The sequence below is a fragment of the Rhinolophus sinicus genome, chromosome 14 (assembly GCF_057876585.1).
Source record: "Rhinolophus sinicus isolate RSI-liver-muscle chromosome 14, RSI-T2T, whole genome shotgun sequence".
Lineage (NCBI taxonomy): Eukaryota > Metazoa > Chordata > Mammalia > Chiroptera > Rhinolophidae > Rhinolophus > Rhinolophus sinicus.
The window spans coordinates 160,974,862-160,994,096 of NC_142514.1; the positions used below are offsets into that span (position 1 = coordinate 160,974,862).

Below are 19,235 nucleotides of genomic sequence, written 5' to 3' on the forward strand. Positions count from 1 at the left end.
ACAATTAGTTGTGATAAAATGTTCAAGGTCAATAATAAAAATCTTTAAAAGCATTACTATCCAAAAAAAGTAATAATATTTACATTTCTAAAATGTTTTTTAGAGAGTATTTAAAAGATCATCTAGTAAGTTACACTTTTTTTTTTTTCAATTTGGGCTGAATTAAAAGACAATTCGAAGTGCTCTCCCTAATAAGACATGTGCCCATCTGACACCCTACAAAATCTTTACAATATTATTGATTATATTCCCCAAACTGTCCTTCGTATCCCCGTGGCAAATCATGTGGGTACCAATTCGTGCTTTCTAATCCCCTCACCTTCAGAGGGGTAGTAGATTGCGGGAGGGGTGCAGTAGATTTGAGGGGTATAAATGTCTAACTATTACATTGTTTTGTACATCTGAAACTAATAAGAAAAAAGATGATTCGAAGATGTTTTCTTAGGTTTAAGACATAGCAAAAGCAGACTAATTATGAAATTGTCTTATTTCAGATATATCACTGGTGGTTTTTATTGCATTTAAAATAAAATTCTTTGAATATCCCTCTCTGTAAGTGTTACATTACTGAAAAGCTCCTTTTAAAAACCATCTATCAACTGAAGATTTTGTTAGTGTTTTTTCAAATTCAGAAGCCATGAAATGAAATGTTTTTTGCATGCTAATTGGTTTTGTGTTTATTATCATCATTATTATTATAAAATTTTGATTTTGTGAGTATTTTCTTATTTTAAATGCATTATATTCATAATGTTTTTATAGCACTGTACCATTTTCCAATTTCTTCATGCATATTGTTTTATTTGCATATCCTAATAACCCGGTGATGTGTACTAGGACAGTGTATTTGTCTCCAGTTACACATGAGTACATGGAGGTCCAGAGAGGTTAAGTAACTTGCTCAACTTTTATGGCAATTAAATAATAGATTCTGGACTAGAAATGAGACATTTTTACATTTTTACATTTTCACATTTTACATTCAGTCTCTTTTACACTCTGTTGCCTCATTTATATCTTTCCTTTTTAATTCATACAATACTTGAAAGCCACAAAGCAATTTGTTCTAAAAGTATTTAGTTATTTTATTGAACCTACCTCTTCTAATTATTTTGAATTATTTTAAAGATACTTTCCTTTTTATTTATGGGGATGGATTTTCTTTGTAGGTATGTTTCTTTTTTTATTTTTTATTATTAGTTTCAAGTGTACAAAACCATGTAATAGTTAGACATTTATCCCCTCCACAAAGTGATAACCCCTCCCCCCCAATCTGCTACCCCTCTGACATCGCATACAGCCATTACATTTCCACTGTCTCTATTCCTTATGCTGTACTCCACTTCTTGTGACCATATATACATATATATATATATATGTAAAATTTTAGTTGACATTCATTATTGTTCAGCTTCAGCTTCAGGTGTACAGGGCAGTGATCAGGCATCTACATCATCCCTGAGGTGGTCTCCCTGATAAGACAAGTGTCCATCGGAAACCCTATAAAATCTTTACAACCTTATTGATTACGTTCCCCAAACTGTCTTTTGTATCCCCGTAGCAATCTTGTGGTTACTGATTGTGCTTTCTAATCTTTCCCGATTATTTTCCCTCTTACCTGATTACTTACCTATGAAACTCTCACTCCTTAAATTTTACTTGCTAACATCTCCACACAAGGGTTTCATGGTGGTGTCATATGTCCTATTTTTAGTCTGAAACTTGTCCAACCTTGAGTCACCCGTTTAAACACGGTAAGGAATATGGAAGTTCCTCCTCACCTGCCCTTTACCTATGTGGTCATATACATGCACATGCAGCTACAGATGTGCTCACTCATACACACACACCTAACACACAGTAGACTGGACACTACTATAGATCGGTCTGCTTTGATACGTGTAAAATTAATGTTATTTGGTGGCCAAATAGAAAATTTTACCAGCATTGGTTTTATTTTAACACTGATAAGAATTTAATATTAGAACCGTATTGAAATTGCCATCAGTAAAATGATTTGTGCCCCACCCCCCAAAATATGGAAAAAAGTATTTACCGACCACATTGAAGAGCTTATTATTGCATTATTTTCACAGTAGTTTTTCAAATTCTATAAACAATTTATATATTTAATAATTCTTAAAAGAAAATAATTGTCTAGCATTTTCAATAGCTGCATGATGTTCATGGGAAAGTTTGTCCAGAATATATGAATTTCTTCATGATGTAGATTAAAACTAATTTTCTTATTTAAAAAGGTGTTGACAGATTGGCATTGTCTCAGCCAGAGACCTCTGGGAAATTAAGCTTATTGAGACGACCATGCCATATTATTTTTAGCTATTTGTGTATCTGCAAGCAGATCAAATGGCAGTCCATTGTACATGGCTGGGACTTATGATTGAAATTCATCCCGTGTTACAGATAAGAGTAAAAGCTACTTATTGTCAAGAAGGATGAATACTCCAATTATTTAATTTAGTATAATTGAAGAACATAATTTATAAAGAAGAAAAAAATAAGCTTTGTTATGACAAATATTTCTTTTGTGACTAGGATAGAATTTAAGCTACAATATGAAATGGTTGCAGAATTTAGGCAGGATGAATCATCACAGTAACACCAATACTCTTGATAAAATGGAAAAAGCTAAATTTATTGCAATGCATTGATTGTTTTGTTTGTGATATAACTTTTATGTTCTTTCGAGATATTTTTCCTTTTGCATAAACCCATGTAATAGTTACAAATTAACAAAATAAGCACTTAACAGACAGATATTCAGCTGAGCTTAACAAGAGGATAGTAAATCAAGGGTTTTGAGGAAAAATGTTTGAGTATTAGCTGACTGTAAGATTGGTGGCCTTCTATGTTCACAGTTACATGTTCTAATTTATTTCAGGTCTACAAATACATCAGTGTGACAAATACATAGCTGTCAACAGATTAGACAGAAAAGATAAGTAAAGCCTGAGAGAAGTCCGTGATGGTCTTGAGTGATTCAGCACACAATGGTACAATAGCTTGTCTGAGCAGTTACAAACATTTCAGTGACATTATAAAACAGACAACTCTTTCTAGTGATTTTTTAGTCTGAATATCCTTCGCATTATATTATATATCATGTTCTGTCATGTCATTATCTATCATATATTATGTCCAAATGACTAGTTCATCTCTCTTAACACTTGCCTCGCTAGTTACATCCAAGTGGCCCCACTATGTTACTTTTAGTAAATGTGTACCAGGTGTGCCACGTTTGGGGCACAGTATTTCCAAAGGCTGCGTAATATAATTTGCATATATAATGAATGTAACTTATCTGAGTGTTGTTTTTACATGTATCAATGTTTTTTATTAGGATGAGATTTTAAAAATATAATTGGAACTGAATGTTCTTTACTTACACTTTCAGAAACCAAACTTCTTCCACTATGTGTTGATGCTATTATACTTGTGTATTTCAATTGTTTTTAGTGTTCTTTTCAAAATCTGCTCAGCAATGCCCCTCTCACTTCACTGTTTCAAGTTTATTACAAAGAATTATTCCATTTCCACATGACTTTCTTAAACCTCTGTTCTCCCTATCAAACTGCCTCTATCTTCTCAGACTTTTAGTTTCCTGTCTTCTGGAGTAAGAAGTTGTTCCGTGGCCTCTCTAACACTAATTGGGAGGTGACAGGGTGTGGAGGGGCAGTGTGTAAGGGAGAGAAAAGAAATGCTTATATTATTTCTGCCTCTGTCTCTAATTGTACCACTAATTCATGTTTTCCTAAGTAAATGTCTCCAGTATACTCATCTGTGAAATGGGATTGCTTTAGCTGTCATACGGGCTATTGTAAAAATTAAATTAGATCAAGTTTTTTTAAAGTGTGTGGCATAGTGAATGCTGGCACATAACTGCACAATAAACGGTGTCTTCGTTACCCAGACAGCACACTTTGTGATCATTTTTTATTTCTCTCACTTTTTACTGAGCACATCTAATTAGTCTATTCTACCTCTACAGAAAAACAAAGTAGTTAGTACAGGTTCAGGAGACATAATTGTTTTTGAAATCTGTCTCCCCCATTTATTAGCTGTGCATCAGACAATTTACCTAACCCTCTCTAAATTTACTGTTTCTCCTCTGTAAAATCATAATAAAATAGTAACTTGACTCAGAGTGTGGTTATAAGAAATCACATTCATGTGACTGAATGTGGTTGTTCATGTGTGTATGTTTATTACTATGTATAAAATAAATGAACAATGCAGATAAAATGTTTAGCAATATGTTATGCATAAAATATGCATTCGATAAATGCATCATACAGTGTTACTGTTATCACTCCCCATTCCTGGTGGCAGTTCAGGCTCTTGTGTCCTCTTATCTGGAGGATCTACACCAGCTCAACACTATGTTCTCACGCCCTACTATTCATCTAATACTGTTGACAGTTAAATTACTGTTGTACTTAAAAAAAAGAAGTACTTGAAGCTGTTCATTATCTAGCAAATATGATGCAAATTACTTATTCTGGCCTTTTAGCACTGCTGAAGTTTGACTTCATACTACCTTTCTAGTGTTATTTCAACTTTGTTTGTGTTCGTAAGGCTGCTATGAGGATTTAGATAAGGAACACATTGCAACAAATAACACAGTATCTGACACATTAGAAAATTGTTCATTTCTCCCAGTTTTTTTTTCCTCCTCCCTTTTTCTCCTTTCCACACTTTGCTTTTAATAATTCCTGGACTTCAGTCAAATTTGCTTCCTTCATACATGATATATCTTTCCTGTGCCTATGCTTTTGCTAAGATTTAATTCTCTTTGTTTTTATTTATTTATTCAGATATTTATTGATTATATTCTATGTGCCAGGCATTATTTAGCACTAGGGACACAAATGTTTAGGGCATCTTCCAAAGACATAATCTAGAAAGAAAGAGCATTATATTAAAGATACTAAGAACTCCAGGCTGCAAACTACCTGAGAGCAGGGACCCTGTCTATTTTGGCTTACTATTGTATTACTAACTCTTACAACAGAGGTATGGACATATTAGGATTCTCATAATTGTTTGAGAAAAAAGATTCAGAGAGATGGAATGAGGCAAAAAGGGAGAGACCCATGAGACAGTTTGGCATGCTTGATAATTGCATGTACTTCTTTATGGCTAGAGAAAACGATTAAATTCATTCATGTCTGAGAGAGTGGGAGATGATGTTGGAAAGAAACGCAGGGGCCAGAATGTGAAGAATATTACCTCTTACGCCTTTGAAGTTTGCACTCTTATCATGTAGCTTTGGAGAGCCTGTGGGGGGTTCAGATAGGATTGTCACATGTTACAATATTATTTTAGAAAAGATCACTTGTTAACAGTGTAGCAAAAAGAATTAGAAATGAGATTAGAGGCATGGATTTCAGTTCTCAGCCTCTTGCAATAGTAAAGCAATGAATATGGGACCTGAATTACAAATGGGAGTGGAAAGATTTACAACATTATTTAGATGGTAAAATCAGCAGCACTGGTAGCTATAGGATATGGAGAATATAGAAGAGTCACAAGTAAGGAAGAGTCCTGACTTGTGCCCAGGCTTAAGGGCCCAGCTGAACTACGGCCTCCTCCCGTGTCGTCCATCCCACTACATTAAAATAAGTATTGTTTTACTCCTTATAAAATGTTATATCTGCCTTTCTTATATTGCTAATTGCTTTTTCTAGTAGTTATTCATGTGCATGTCCAAATTCCCTCACCTAAATTATTCCTTCATGATTTAGTATTTTTTTGTTGTCTTCTATGGCTTTATCTATATGGAATGTTTAGTAAATATAAATTATTAATTAATGCCATACATTTTTATTTAATTACCTCCCGAAAAAATACCCAGAAAGTTATGTATATAGCTGAGACATTTCAGTATTTCAAAATGAAACTAGTAGTTGTAAGTAGATGAAGTTTAGCTAAAATTCTTTGAAAAGTACTTTAATTCTAAAAATTCAAAATTAGTAATTGCCAGAAAAGAAAATATTCATAAGAAGAAATTTTAAAGAGAAACCAGGCTATATTATTTCCAAATTCAGATGAGAACGTACTATTAAAAATCTTGCACAGATTGGAAATGACTAATCAACATTAGGAAAATGAAATTTGAAGATCTGCCTTCATACTATTCATGGCTAAAAATGGTTTCATGTCCAATTTTAACATTGTTCCAATGTGAAAATTTCAGTGATTAGAACTGTTGGATTGGAAGAAAAACAAAAAAACATTTAATTATCTAGTCTATGTAGGATAATCTTGGGCAAATTCCTTGATTTCTGTCAGTCTACCCCTTCAGCAAGCAGCCTTAGCTGAATCTTAAAGAATGTTTTTATCATATTCGAGAGGTATAAAAATGTAGTGCTAGGTATACTGTAGAAATACAGAGCAGTGTATAATCATGGAATTAAACTTGGATTTTTTCTGATGGGCTTTTACAGCTCTAACCACTCATTAGTCTATGGTTTTAAGTGTTTTAAATTTTTGTTTTTAATGTCAAGATCAATTTGCAAAGTAACCTGTCAAGAAACCAATCTTTACCAGTTGCTGTTACACGTATTGGGCAGACATTTATACCATGCTACGTAATGTAATTGTCTTTGGAATTGAATTCAACAGTTTTGTCCTTATAAAGTCTCTTTTAAAAATTTAGAATGGTAGAACAGTGATTGTTTTTAACTGTATTGGAGGCTTTAGATACAAAGTTCCCAATAGTCATGGGAATGTAAAGTACAGCATAGGGAATATAGTCAATAACATTATAATAACTTTGTTTGATGTGAGGTGGGTACTAGACTTATTGGGGTGTTCACTTCATAAATGTCTAATCACTATGTTGTACAAATGAAACATAATATTGTGTCACTGTGGTTGAAAATAAATTTAAGAAAAGATATAAAGTTCCTACATGTATCTATCTTCATATTAAGAAAAAACTTCTTTTCAAGAAACAACTGTTTTTATTTTAGTGCAATTATATCATTTCAATGGGGCATTATGAGATGAAGTGGAAATAGCACAAGGTCTGGGTTTTAGTATTAGCTTTATCCTCAACTAGCTATCAGCTACCCTTCTCAGGCTTTGGTCTCCTCATAAGTAAAATGAGGGGGTGGAATAAATAGTTTGTTATGTCCCTTTGAGCTGTGAAATTCTGCATCTGTACCCTGTCCGTATTAAATCCTCAGCGATAAGCTCAACTATCGAGTGTGACTCATCCTGGTGAAGGGAAGAACCTAGTCATTTCTATGGTAGGGATAAAATGTCATTTAGTTGCATTTGATTAAAAGAGCTCACCTAAAATAAGAAATGTTCATTTTTCTTATTCCAAATGTAAAGGAGAACTGATCAGCAATAGATACTTGGTGCTATAGAGTTTATATACTGCTATTAATTGCAGATCGTTACTAATGTTCTGAAAAAGTTCTGTTCCTTAATGAATCAATTTATAATAGGAGTACAATGGTGTTAAATGACTTAAAAACTGAACATCTTCTGATTATTTGATGTGATTCTATGGTAATGAGTTATTTTGAAGAGTATTTCTGAATTCATATGCACAAATGAGTGTTTCTATCTTTATCATAGTCACCTTGGGAGGCTAAGCCCTTTTTCAATATCAAATCACTAAATATACTGGGGGTGCCAAAAAAACGTATACAAGTGGACACTTTGGTCAGCGTCACTCAAGCAGTAATTCACCATAATCAGAAGTGTCTGGACGCTGAGGGTAACCACTTTGAGCACCTCTTGTGATTGCAGAAGTCAAACGTGACTTGTATTCATCTTTTGTTATTGGTATATATTGAGTAATATAATTTTAATACTGTTTTCCTTTCTTAAAAAATGTATAATTTTTTTGGCACCCTCTGTATACCAAGCATCTAGTATTGTGCACTAATGCTACCATATTAAAATGGATACTACATTGGACAATTGTAGTTATGAATCTTCTCCCTCAAATGCTACTTTTTTTTCTTTTGATCACTTTTCATTTTGATTGTTAGCCCCAACTCCCTGTGCTGAGAAGCCATCGATCTCAGTCATCGCCCTGATCCCACACCATCCAGAGCTATGCAGAGGCCCTGCATCTCATCATGCCCTTCCCACCACACTTAGTTTACCTTGAGATGCCTTTTGTCCTGACCTCTGGGATCAAAGGTTCTGCTGCTTCTGTGCCACAGAGGGCAATAGAGATCTCTGGTGGCCCTGGGAACCCTTGATTGAGGGTCCATCCTCCCTTAGTTCATCATCCAGCCAGCTACTCGGAGATCTTATCACCCGTCAGTCACTTATTGGTCCTGAACTTTCCTGGAATGTGTCCATCTTTTTCGTGTTTCTTTTACCCAGGTTCAGAGAAATCTCATTTTACCCAGGATAACTAGCATTTTCTCTGTGCTTCGTCTTTTTTTCTTTAACTTAAGTGGGAACTGGTTGTCTTCAAATGATAGGAGAGATAGAAAGTGTTTTCTTTCTGCCATGCGAAAGTCCTTAAGGAATATGCATTCTAAAGCTCTAAATACCTAGGTACCTGCTTGAAAGAGAGAAGGGGAAGAAAGAAAGAGGGAGGGAGGGAGAGAGAGAGAGATGAGTTATCTTGCTACACAAGATAAAGACATGGCTTTGAAGAGCCTAAATTCCAGGAGGAATGAGTGATTTATAAAAAACTAATTTTTTCTTGTATAGTTTTGTAAAGCTACCTCTGCCATGATTCTTTCTTATGCCATCCACTTTTTTTTCTTCTTTTTCTCCCTCCTTCTCTTCATTCTTTATTCCCTTCAGAAAGAACACAGAATGTATAGAGTTGGTGAGACCTGTTTTAGAATTCTCTTTCCCTCACTTACCAGTAACATGATCTTAATCAAGTTACATTATTTCTTAGCACCTGACTTTTCTGTTTGTAAAAATATAAATAACGCTACTTGTCCGTACTACCTTACAGAACTTTTGTTAGACCAAGTAGGAAAATATTAATGGCTGGTAAACCATAAAGCAATATGCACATATAGACTTGATTGATTTAATGTAGCGGCCCAAGAGAAAACACAGGTTTTCAACTAGGTATACCTATGTTTTTTCCCATATTTGCCATTTGCTAGCTTAGTGTAATCTTAGTTTCTGTATGTGTAAAATCTAATTACACCTACTATATAGTTGTAAGGAAGAAAAGAGTAAGATAATCTTTATAAATCTCTGTGAGGTAAACCTGCATATTTCACCCCCATTTCTTAAATGGAGCAGTTGAAGCTCAGAGAGTTGAAATGATAAGTGAAATTGATGATAGGTGAAATTACCAGAACAAACCCTTGGTATAAAATATGGGCTTGGCTTTTTACATAGATAATTATATCAGGCAATTTCAAAGAAAGAGTTTGATATGTGTTTGGAACATAAGATACACATTTAAATGTATGTATAGATGAGACCCATGGAAGGATTATTTTGAAACATTGAGATTTATTTGTTCTTGTGCACTTGTTAAGTAAAAAAGAATTGTCCAGTCTCCTTATTTTATTATCAACTTGTACAAATTAAAAACGTGGTCTTATGGCAAGTTAATGACCCAAGAGAAGGAAAAAACTAATTGGCTCTCTTTTGAATTGTAGTGCTGGGTGACTCACTATTACATTTGATGAGCAATGTATATTAGAATTTAAAAAAATGAAAGTTGATGGCTCCAATCACCTATTAACCCAGGACATATGGTAGGGTTCACTTCTAGTTTAATAAATCCCCATCTGTCTTCCACTTTTTGTTTTGTGTTACACTTGACTGGTTATAGTAGATTATTTTTTTCCTATGGAAACTTCCTTGATTGCCAGTACATCTCCAAGGGCATAATCATGATATATTAAAAAATAATCATGTAAATTATAATCATCATCTCACATTTTCCAGAATATTTTTAATGATGAAAATTTTTCCTTTTAAATATTGATTGGGACTTTCCTGGCTTGAGATAAGTTAATCATATGCAAATTATTTTATTTGGTATCCTTTTAGTTTAAATCCAGAGTTATAACAAGACTTGATATTGGGCCATAACAAGAAAGTGGCTTACTGTTTTGTTTGGGAAAAGTTACTTGTTTAAATTATGCTAAACCCCTAGCAATTTTAAAACTGAGGTTAGGTATGGTGGAAGATTTTTACCACTCATAGATGAATAGAGTTAGTATACAGAGTGGGAAGGGAAATGATTGGATCTTGAGGTTAAAAGTGTAATCCTACAACCATACAAATAATAAGAATTTAAGTGTTGTTTTCAAGTTATTGTTTAAATTGATGAAACAATATGTGTAGACATGCCTTTTGTGCTGACAGTGATAAAAGTGCAAAGTTAAGTTATATGAACACATTTATGTTAAAAGGCAATGCTTGTACATTTTTACCACATTTACATCTCTTATATTTTACCTCCCTACTCTCCTCAATTTTGATCAGAAGATTTCCTCCACATTATTCTTTGAATAGCAGGCAAACTTTTCTAAGGATTTGAACAGAGGCTGGGACTCAGCAGGGTAGCTGGTATCAAAAATCAAAGCATAATTGTTCCTTGTTTCTGACCACTCTCCCTGTAATAAGTTATAACATTCAGGGCATGGAAATACTCAAATCCATTACAGAAATTTCTCTTCTTCTGCAATGTAGACATGGACTTTACAAAGTTATGTGTTTAAATATTTTTAATAGTCTGGCTTATAGTGTATGTTGTGATAGTAATCAATATTATTGGCATAAGTGTTTTTCTTTTCATATTTTCAGTGAAACTTATTGAAAGGGTACATTAAGCTATGAGCATGACTTTGAGGAGATGTGCTGAGAGTGTCTTCACTTCCAAATCCATCCCAGTCAACTCACTTGTTGACACATAGCTATCTAATAGTCCAGCTCTGGTTTCTTGCCCAACTGTGACCAGACTATTTTCTTTATAGTGTGGCCAAATAAAATAGCCTAGGAGTAGATTCAGATCCAGTTAACTTTATTATATATCTAGAATGATCCAAGCATTTAAAGATACGCATTCCCATATATCCCCAGTTGTCCTGTCAAAATTATTACTGGCAAATCTTTCACTCTCAAAAGTGTCTTGGTTTAGATGAGAAATTGCATGTCACCTTACCAGTTGGATAGGTATTGGTGGTGTATTCTTTTTTTCTAGACCTTCTTTTTCTTTGTAAATCCTGGAGAAATCTAGAGACACTGGAATTTTAAGTGCCTTTCCCAAAGATGTATAGCTACTTAGTGGCAAAGCTAGAAGTTACCCTAGGTGTTTTGACTTAAGCCTTGGGCTTTTTTTCCAGGTTAGATGTTTAATTTGTCAATTTTCCAGATTATATTTTTAAAGATTTGTCCTGTGACTGTTTATTGTTAGGTACATTCTCTCATTCTTGCTGTATTCTTGAATATCTTTATGTTTAATATAGGCATTTAAATTGAGATCAAGTTAGCCACACCAATTGTAAGCTAACTCCCAATGAGGAATTCTTAGAAGTATCATTACCAGCCAGGTGTTGGAAAGCCTTAAAAAGCGAGCAGCACAATACCGTGGCCGGTTTGACCTTAGGGACTGGAATGTAAATTTGTCTTGAATTGGTCAGCCTGTGACAGGGATTTTCATTTTACTGATGCTCTGACCAATTCTTATGGCCTGATCACTCATAACTGATCCAGATCTCACATACAACAAATTGAACTCTAGGTAAAACAGTTATAATTGTTTTTCAATTTGCTACCAGCTCTGAAAATCATTATGTGCTTCTAGAAATTAAGGTAGTTAGTAAGAATATTTCGTTCATGCTAAGTGGTAATTTTCTTTTTCTGTGTTGGCCAGATTTTTCTAGATATGACATTTGGTTCAGGAGGACACTCAAGAGCCATTCTACAGAAGGAGTCAGATATTACTCTTTATGCCTTAGACAGAGACCCAACTGCTTATGCAATGGCTGAACAGCTTTCAGAATTGTATCCGTAAGTAATACTCTTATATGATTAATTTTGGTGCTGAGTTTTACAGAGTTTGGTTTTTACAAATACCATATTGGAATTTGTTCTCCCTAGTGTGATATTGCACTTCATTCTACTGAGTATTTCCTGCCCTGTAATGCCCCAAATAATTGATGTGTGATGTTTTATTGCCAATTTTTTTTTGTTGTCAGAAAATAATGATATTCTACATTTATTATTTCTGAATTAATAAGAATAAATAACAAAATGACTTTTGCCTAAAATTTGAAGATGTGTTGAAACCCATCCATGAATGATATTTTGACAAATAACCCGTAGTTTAAAAAACAATTTTTAAAGAATTTTATGAGTTATAGTTTCCAAGAATTCAGTGGAATAAATAAGTATGTGAAAATTCTGCAGAATTCATGAGGTCACAACTTAATGCAGTTGTTTTGTCTGCATACTTGTTGAAATTCACAAATAAACTTAGAGCTATCTATTCTTCTGTCAGAATTCATGAGCTTTCACTATAGAACTTGTTAAAAATATAAAATATTGTCTTCATGAGTGGTAAAACCATCTTCCTTTAGACAAAAATTTAGAATTAGTGAGTTAAGACCATATGCTATGTTGTTTAAAGGCCATCAGCCTGAAAAACAAAAATATCTTGGAGCTAAGATGATTATCTCCAAATACTATGTAAAAGGCTATTTTCAGGAATCAGGAATTGTTCTGTTCTCTCACGCTCGAGACTGAAATCAAGAAAATAGATGAGAATTTCAGAGGTAAATTTTGACTTGTTGTAAACTAAAGCTGTTACTAGTTGTAACAGTGGAAAGGTCTGTGGTGAAAGAGCAAAAGTATGACCACAGAAGAGTATAATCACAGACTACGATAGAAAATTGGATTACTATTCTAGCTAGGATAGTCTTTTTCAACTTCGCTCAGGTCCAAAACACTTTGCAAATCTATCAGTGAGCATGTAAACAAATATACAGAAATTTTTATTTGCAAGGTTACAGGGTTCATGGAGTCCCTGAAACCCATTTGATCCCAGGTTATTTTCTTCTATGAAATAATATATGAGGATGTGGTTTAATCAAATGATACTATCTTTTTATTGTTTTAAATCGTTTGCTGTCATCCTGCAATGTAAGTTAATGCACCCTCCTTAAGAAGATCTTGTACTAGGGCATTGATGTTGATGAAACATCTTAGACATCCACTTGATTATGACTTTAGCCTTCATAGAATGAGTATAGATTTCCATTATATTTCACTATCATAGAGAAATTCAATTTTCGTAGATATTATTGTTTCTAAAGGCTGTGATTCCTAGTTCAGTTGTTCCAAGCTTGCTTGATCCTTAAAATACCCTACTTTCTCAAATGAAGCTTAACGTTTATCAATTTTAGCAGGTACTGTATAATTTTTTACCTAACAGTAGTCTTGGGACGTATATTCTGATCTGTCTCCTAATAGTCTCATTTTATTAAATTATGCTACCTTCGCTCAAATCTTGTTGAGACATTTTTAGTTCATCTACAAAATAATTTCTTTGCCAAACCTAGTAAATTAAAGAACAATGAAATAAATCAGGAAGAAGGACTTAATAAGATAAAAGCTAGAATCAAAGACACTGAAACAAAAACAAAAAAAAAAGGAGAAAGGATAAGGAAATCCCAAGTGATCATTCTTTGAAAATAGCAAAAAATCCCTTTTCAGCCTGATTGTTAAAGGAAAAAGAGAGCAAAAATACATGATTAAAATTGAGAGAGAAGACCAACCATAGATACAAGATAATTCAATCATAAAATAATATAACCACAATTCTTTGGTAACTTGAAACCTAGATGAAAGATGTCCTAGCAAAATATAAATTATTAAAATTGACTGAGTAATTATAAAACTTGAGTAGGTCATTAACATAAAAAAGATTAGAAAGATAAATGAAGTACAGCGGAAAATACTCCATGACCAGATTTGCAGTTGTTACCTAGCTATTAAAAAATAGGAAAGAGCACTGCCTTTTACACTAGTCCTACCTGACCAGGGTAAATATAGAAAGCTCTTTCAGGTATTTTACATTGAATCCAGTGTAGTTTTAATACCTAATCTTGCTAGAGATGGTATAAAAGAAAAAAGAGAAAAAGTCCAACCTTACTGAAGTATATAAATGCAAAAGTCAAAAGAAAATACTAGCATATTTCATTCATACATTATTTAATTAAAATATTAATACCTATGGCCTAATAGGGTTTCTTTCAGGAATATGGGGATGGCTCTGCATCAGACAGTCAATCAATGATAGGTTCAATGAAATGATCAATGTCATTGCATGACAATGATCAGTTAGCTATTCTTATTAAAATCTCTAAGTTAAACAGGAATATAAGAAAACTACTTAAATGTAAAATATCCTATTAATGAAGGACAAATAGCAATTATTTCCCTAAAAGATGAAATACTATAACAATTTAAGTCAAAATCAGGATGTAAATATTATTAACTTCTATAAATACATATTTTTTTATTAAAGTTTTCTGCGGTGACAGTGGTTGGTAATGTTACATAGGTTTCAGGTGCATAATTCTATGATACATAATCTACCGTATTTCCCTGAAAATAAGACCTAACCAGAAAATAAGGTGTAGTATGATTTTTCAGGATGCTTGTAATATAAAATAAGCCCTAATGTGTCTTTTGGAGCAAAAACTAATATAAGACCCTGTATTATTTTTAGGGAAATACGATAGGGCTTATTTTATATTATGAGCATCCTGAAAAATCATTCTAGAGCTTATTTTCTGATTAGGTCTTATTTTCTGGGAAATACAGTATATATCATGCTGTGTGTTCATCACCCAGTGTTAGTTCTCCGTCCATCATCATATAGTTGATCCCTTTTACCCTCATCTACCACCCTTTTTCCCCATTACCCTATGGTAAACAATAAACTATTGTCTGTGTCTATGAGTTTTTATTTCTTCATTTGTTTGTCTTGTTCCTTTGTTGCTTTCAGTTTTATATCCCACATATCAGTGAAATCATATGGTTCTCGACTTTTTCTGTCTGACTTATTTCGCTTAGCATCATAATCTCAAGATTCATCCATGTTGTTACAAATGGCATTATTTTATCTTTTCTTATGGCAAAATAGCATTTCATTGTGTATATATACCACATCTTTAATCTCAAGATCCATCCATGTTGTTGCAAATGGCATTATTTTATATTTTCTTATGACAGAATAGCATTGCATTGTGTATATATACCTTATCCATTCACCTATCGAAGGATACTTTAGTTGTTTCCCTGTCTTGGCCACTGTTGGTAGGAATGCAAATTGGCACAGACTCAATGGAAGGCACTGTGGAGATTTCTCAAAAAATTAAGATTAGAATTACCATATGACCGAGCAATCCCTCTCCTTGGTATCTACCCCAAAAATCTGAAAACATTTATCCATGAAGATATATGTGCTCCTATGTTCATTGCAACTTCTATACATATTTTAATCAATATTTTTGGAAGGTCTGGCAGAGGTAATTAAGAAACTAAAGAGAGGTTAAAATACTCTTTAATAATGATTTGACTGAATACTTAAAAACCCAAAAGACTTGTAAAATTAATAAGACAGGTAAAAATTTTAATATCATCTTAAATAGTAAATACAAAGGGAAATAGGAAAAAATATTTCACTCTTAAAAACATCTAAAATTATATACAATATTTAGTAATTTAGCTAGAAAGGCAAAATTACAAATAAAAACTATATAATTTTATTGAAGGACATAGAAGATCTGAACAAAAGAGAAAACATGTCTTGGGGCAGAACAAATTAATATTTAAAAAAAGTCAGTTCTCCCAAAATTTATATATGCGTTTAATGTACTTCCAGGAAGTACTTAATTGATTTTGCCTTAACTGATGTACTTTTTAAAAAAATTTGGATAATATGATTTTAAAAGTTCAAGATCTTCCGGTGGAAAAAAAAGTAAGAGGAAACTTGTCTTACCAAATGTCAGATCATACTATAAAATCACTATAATGAAATCAATATGATATTGGTGTAACAATAGGCAAGCAGATTAATGGAGGAGAGAATCAGATATAAATTCCACTATATAAAATAATTTTAAAGGACACAAATGTATTTTAATTCATTGAGAAAACAGTGCATTATTTAACAAATGGTAATGGTACAATGCCTGTCCAACTTAAACAAAATTAAATAGACCCCTATTTTAAATCAAGTTCAAAAATAACTCCCAGACAGAAAAATTATAAATAAAATACCTAAAGAAAATTGAAGAGATTATATATGCAATCTAAGTTTAAGAAACATTAAATCAATACTAGAAATCATAAAACTATAACAGTAAATAGAAATATCTAATTATATATAAAAACATTTTTAATTATATGGCAAAAATAGTACAGTAAAATTTCCAAACTATTAATTTGGAAGAGGAAAAGTAATACAAGTTCTGACAATTATGTTCACGAACTTAGTGCAACAATGTTGCTAACCTTTTTTGATATCAGAAGGATTATTCATTGGGAGTTTGTACCAACCAGACAAACAGTTAACCGAGTTTAGGATTTGGAAGTGCTGAAAAGGCTACATGAAAAAGTTAGATGACATGAACTTTTCGCCAACAATTCATGGCTCTTGCATCACGACAATGCGCCAGCTCACACAGCACTGTCTGTGAGGGAGTTTATAGCCAGTAAACAAATAACTGTATTGAAACACCCTCCCTATTCACCTGATCTGGCCCCCAATGACTTCTTTCTTTACCCGAAGATAAAGGAAGTATTGAAAGGAAGACATTTTGATGACATTCAGGCATCAACCGTAATATGACAACATTTCTGATGGCCATTCCAGAAAGAGTTCCAAAATTGCTTTGAAGGGTGGACTAGCTGCTGGCATCAGTACACAGCTTCCCAAGGGGAGTACTTCGAAGGTGAATGTAGTGACGTGCAGCAATGCATGTGTAATACTTTCTCTAGGATGAGTTTGCATACTTAATTGTCTGACCTCGAATAGTGGATAGGAAAAAGACTGATATTGTAGGGGAGGAAAAATATATTTTTCATCTACCCTTCTAAGTTCTCAGCTGGGACCCCTGTAACAAACGATAGATTAATAAGAGAATAGCATTTTAATTTACTTAATGTAAGTTTTATGTGACACAAGAGCCTTCATAAGGAAATGACCCAAGGACACAGTTAAAACTGAGCATTTCTAAGTTAGGTTTGATGAAGAGTAGAAAGTTATGGAAAAATACTGCAGGACAAAGGGTATGAGCTAAGTGTAGTAAACTAGGGGAAACATAGCAAACCCCTTTCATTCAGATTCCTTTCTTCATCTTCATAGATAAGGAGGCTTCTTTCCTCTGGGTATAGGGAGAATATCTCTCACACAAGGGTCTTATGACCTACTTCAGGGGAGAGGAACTTTCTTAAGTAGGTCAGAGGATTTTCTGACTTACTTCAGAAAATTCTTCCTGCATGGATCATTTCTTAAATTCCTTCAGTTTAAAACATTCAATATGCCAAGGTGTTGTATTTTGAGGTAGCTTGTCCTGAACCCCATCAATATTTATCATATAAGAAGAGTTCTTTCAAAATTGATAAGACAACAAAAACCAGTTTGAAAAATGGGCAAAGGATATAGAAGGGTCATTCATAGAAGATTAGGATGAAAAGATGCTCCACATTAGTAGTAGTGATGAGAGAAACAAAATTAAAGTATTAATGGTATAAGTACTTCACATTTACACTGGAAAGACATAATTTTGAAAGTGAGGATATAGGGAAAGGATACTCATCCATTTTTTGTGGACCTCTTAATATTAAAAAAAAATAACCTGCTTAGAGTCTATTCCATCTAAATAAAATAATCAATATCTAAGGAAACATCATTAGACTTATATATGGATTGTTTGTATGTATAATTATGAGAACTTGAAAAAAAGAATTAGTGGTGGGGAAAGTATGGAGAAAGGGAAAACAATGGTTAAAAAACCAAACGCAAAGATTGTATAATCACAACTCTGCATATCTATGTAAAGTAGAAAATGCCAAACAATGCTATATATTATTTATGAATACCTACACATGAGTTATGGTATTAAAAATATGCGTGAGAAAGAAAAACACAAATTCTGGCCAGGGATTATTTCTGGGGATACTGGATGAGTGGTTGGTGGGAAGGATGCAAAGGTTAAATAGATTGTCTTAGAAATACGTATGTAGTTACAACTTTTAGTAAAGTATACAATAAAAGAAATACTTTTGTCATTTGAATGTGAATATCTTTTGAGGAAATATAGTAATTTCTTTTTTACTTTTATTTATTTATTTTGCTGTTGTCAAAGAGGAGCTTTTATGCTTCTCGTGAAAAATCCCATGTTCTTTACTCTGTCAACACTAGGTCAAAAATAGAAACTAACGTTTTCGTAGAAAACTAAACAGTTCTTAGGAAGGCTGAGTTTTAGGCTGACCCATTTTAGTTCGTTCAGAAAAGATGACACGTCAGATCACCTGTTGTTTGTAAACTGAAACTTTTCCCCATTGCCTCTGAAAATTGTACAAGAGGAAACACATTTAAATTGGAGCAGTGGGGTGCTGGCAGACTTTTGCCACTGTGGAAGTTGACTGTTAGAAGACAATTTTTTAAAAACAAACTTTTCTCCTGCATTTAGGAATAATATGTGCTCCGTATACTGAGCTTAAAGAATATAGCCATGTACAAAGAAAAAAAAGTCATAATTGAGTCCATCATTTTACTATAATTTTAGGCAGATATTTTCAACATTTTATAAATGTAAATGTGCTCATTGGGTAAATTTATAATATACAGAAAAATACAAAGAAAAAAATTAAACTCGATTATCATTCCACCACCTTAATCAGTAGTAATGATTTTGTGTATTTCATTTTATCTTACGAATATTTCACTATATAGTATGTACTATTTCTTGTTTGAACTTTCTTGGGTATGTTTGCTTTTTATGTTTCTAAAATATTAGCACATCTTGGCCAATCTTAAAATAACATTTTGACCAATTGTGTTAAATACATATTAATTTAGAAAGAATTGACATCATTATCCTGCATCCCAATCCAGAAGCACATGTCTTTCTAGTTATTACTGTATTTTGTTTTTATTAATATTTTTCTTAATTAAAATGATAAAATACAGAAAAGTACTGAGAAGAAAATTAAAATAATTCATAACCATACCACCAATA

The 19,235-nt window shown here is 33.0% G+C and overlaps 1 protein-coding gene across 6 annotated transcripts in view; it reads left to right on the forward strand.

Moving 5' to 3' along the window:
* Positions 1-19,235, forward strand: part of METTL15 (methyltransferase 15, mitochondrial 12S rRNA N4-cytidine) — a 181,157-nt gene that overhangs the window by 63,978 nt on the left and 97,944 nt on the right. For all 6 annotated transcript variants that reach the window (XM_019749183.3, XM_019749182.3, XM_088791710.1 and 3 more), the window contains one exon: positions 11,855-11,991. In XM_019749183.3, the coding sequence (XP_019604742.3) occupies positions 11,855-11,991 (137 nt within the window). The remainder of the gene's footprint in view (positions 1-11,854; positions 11,992-19,235) is intronic.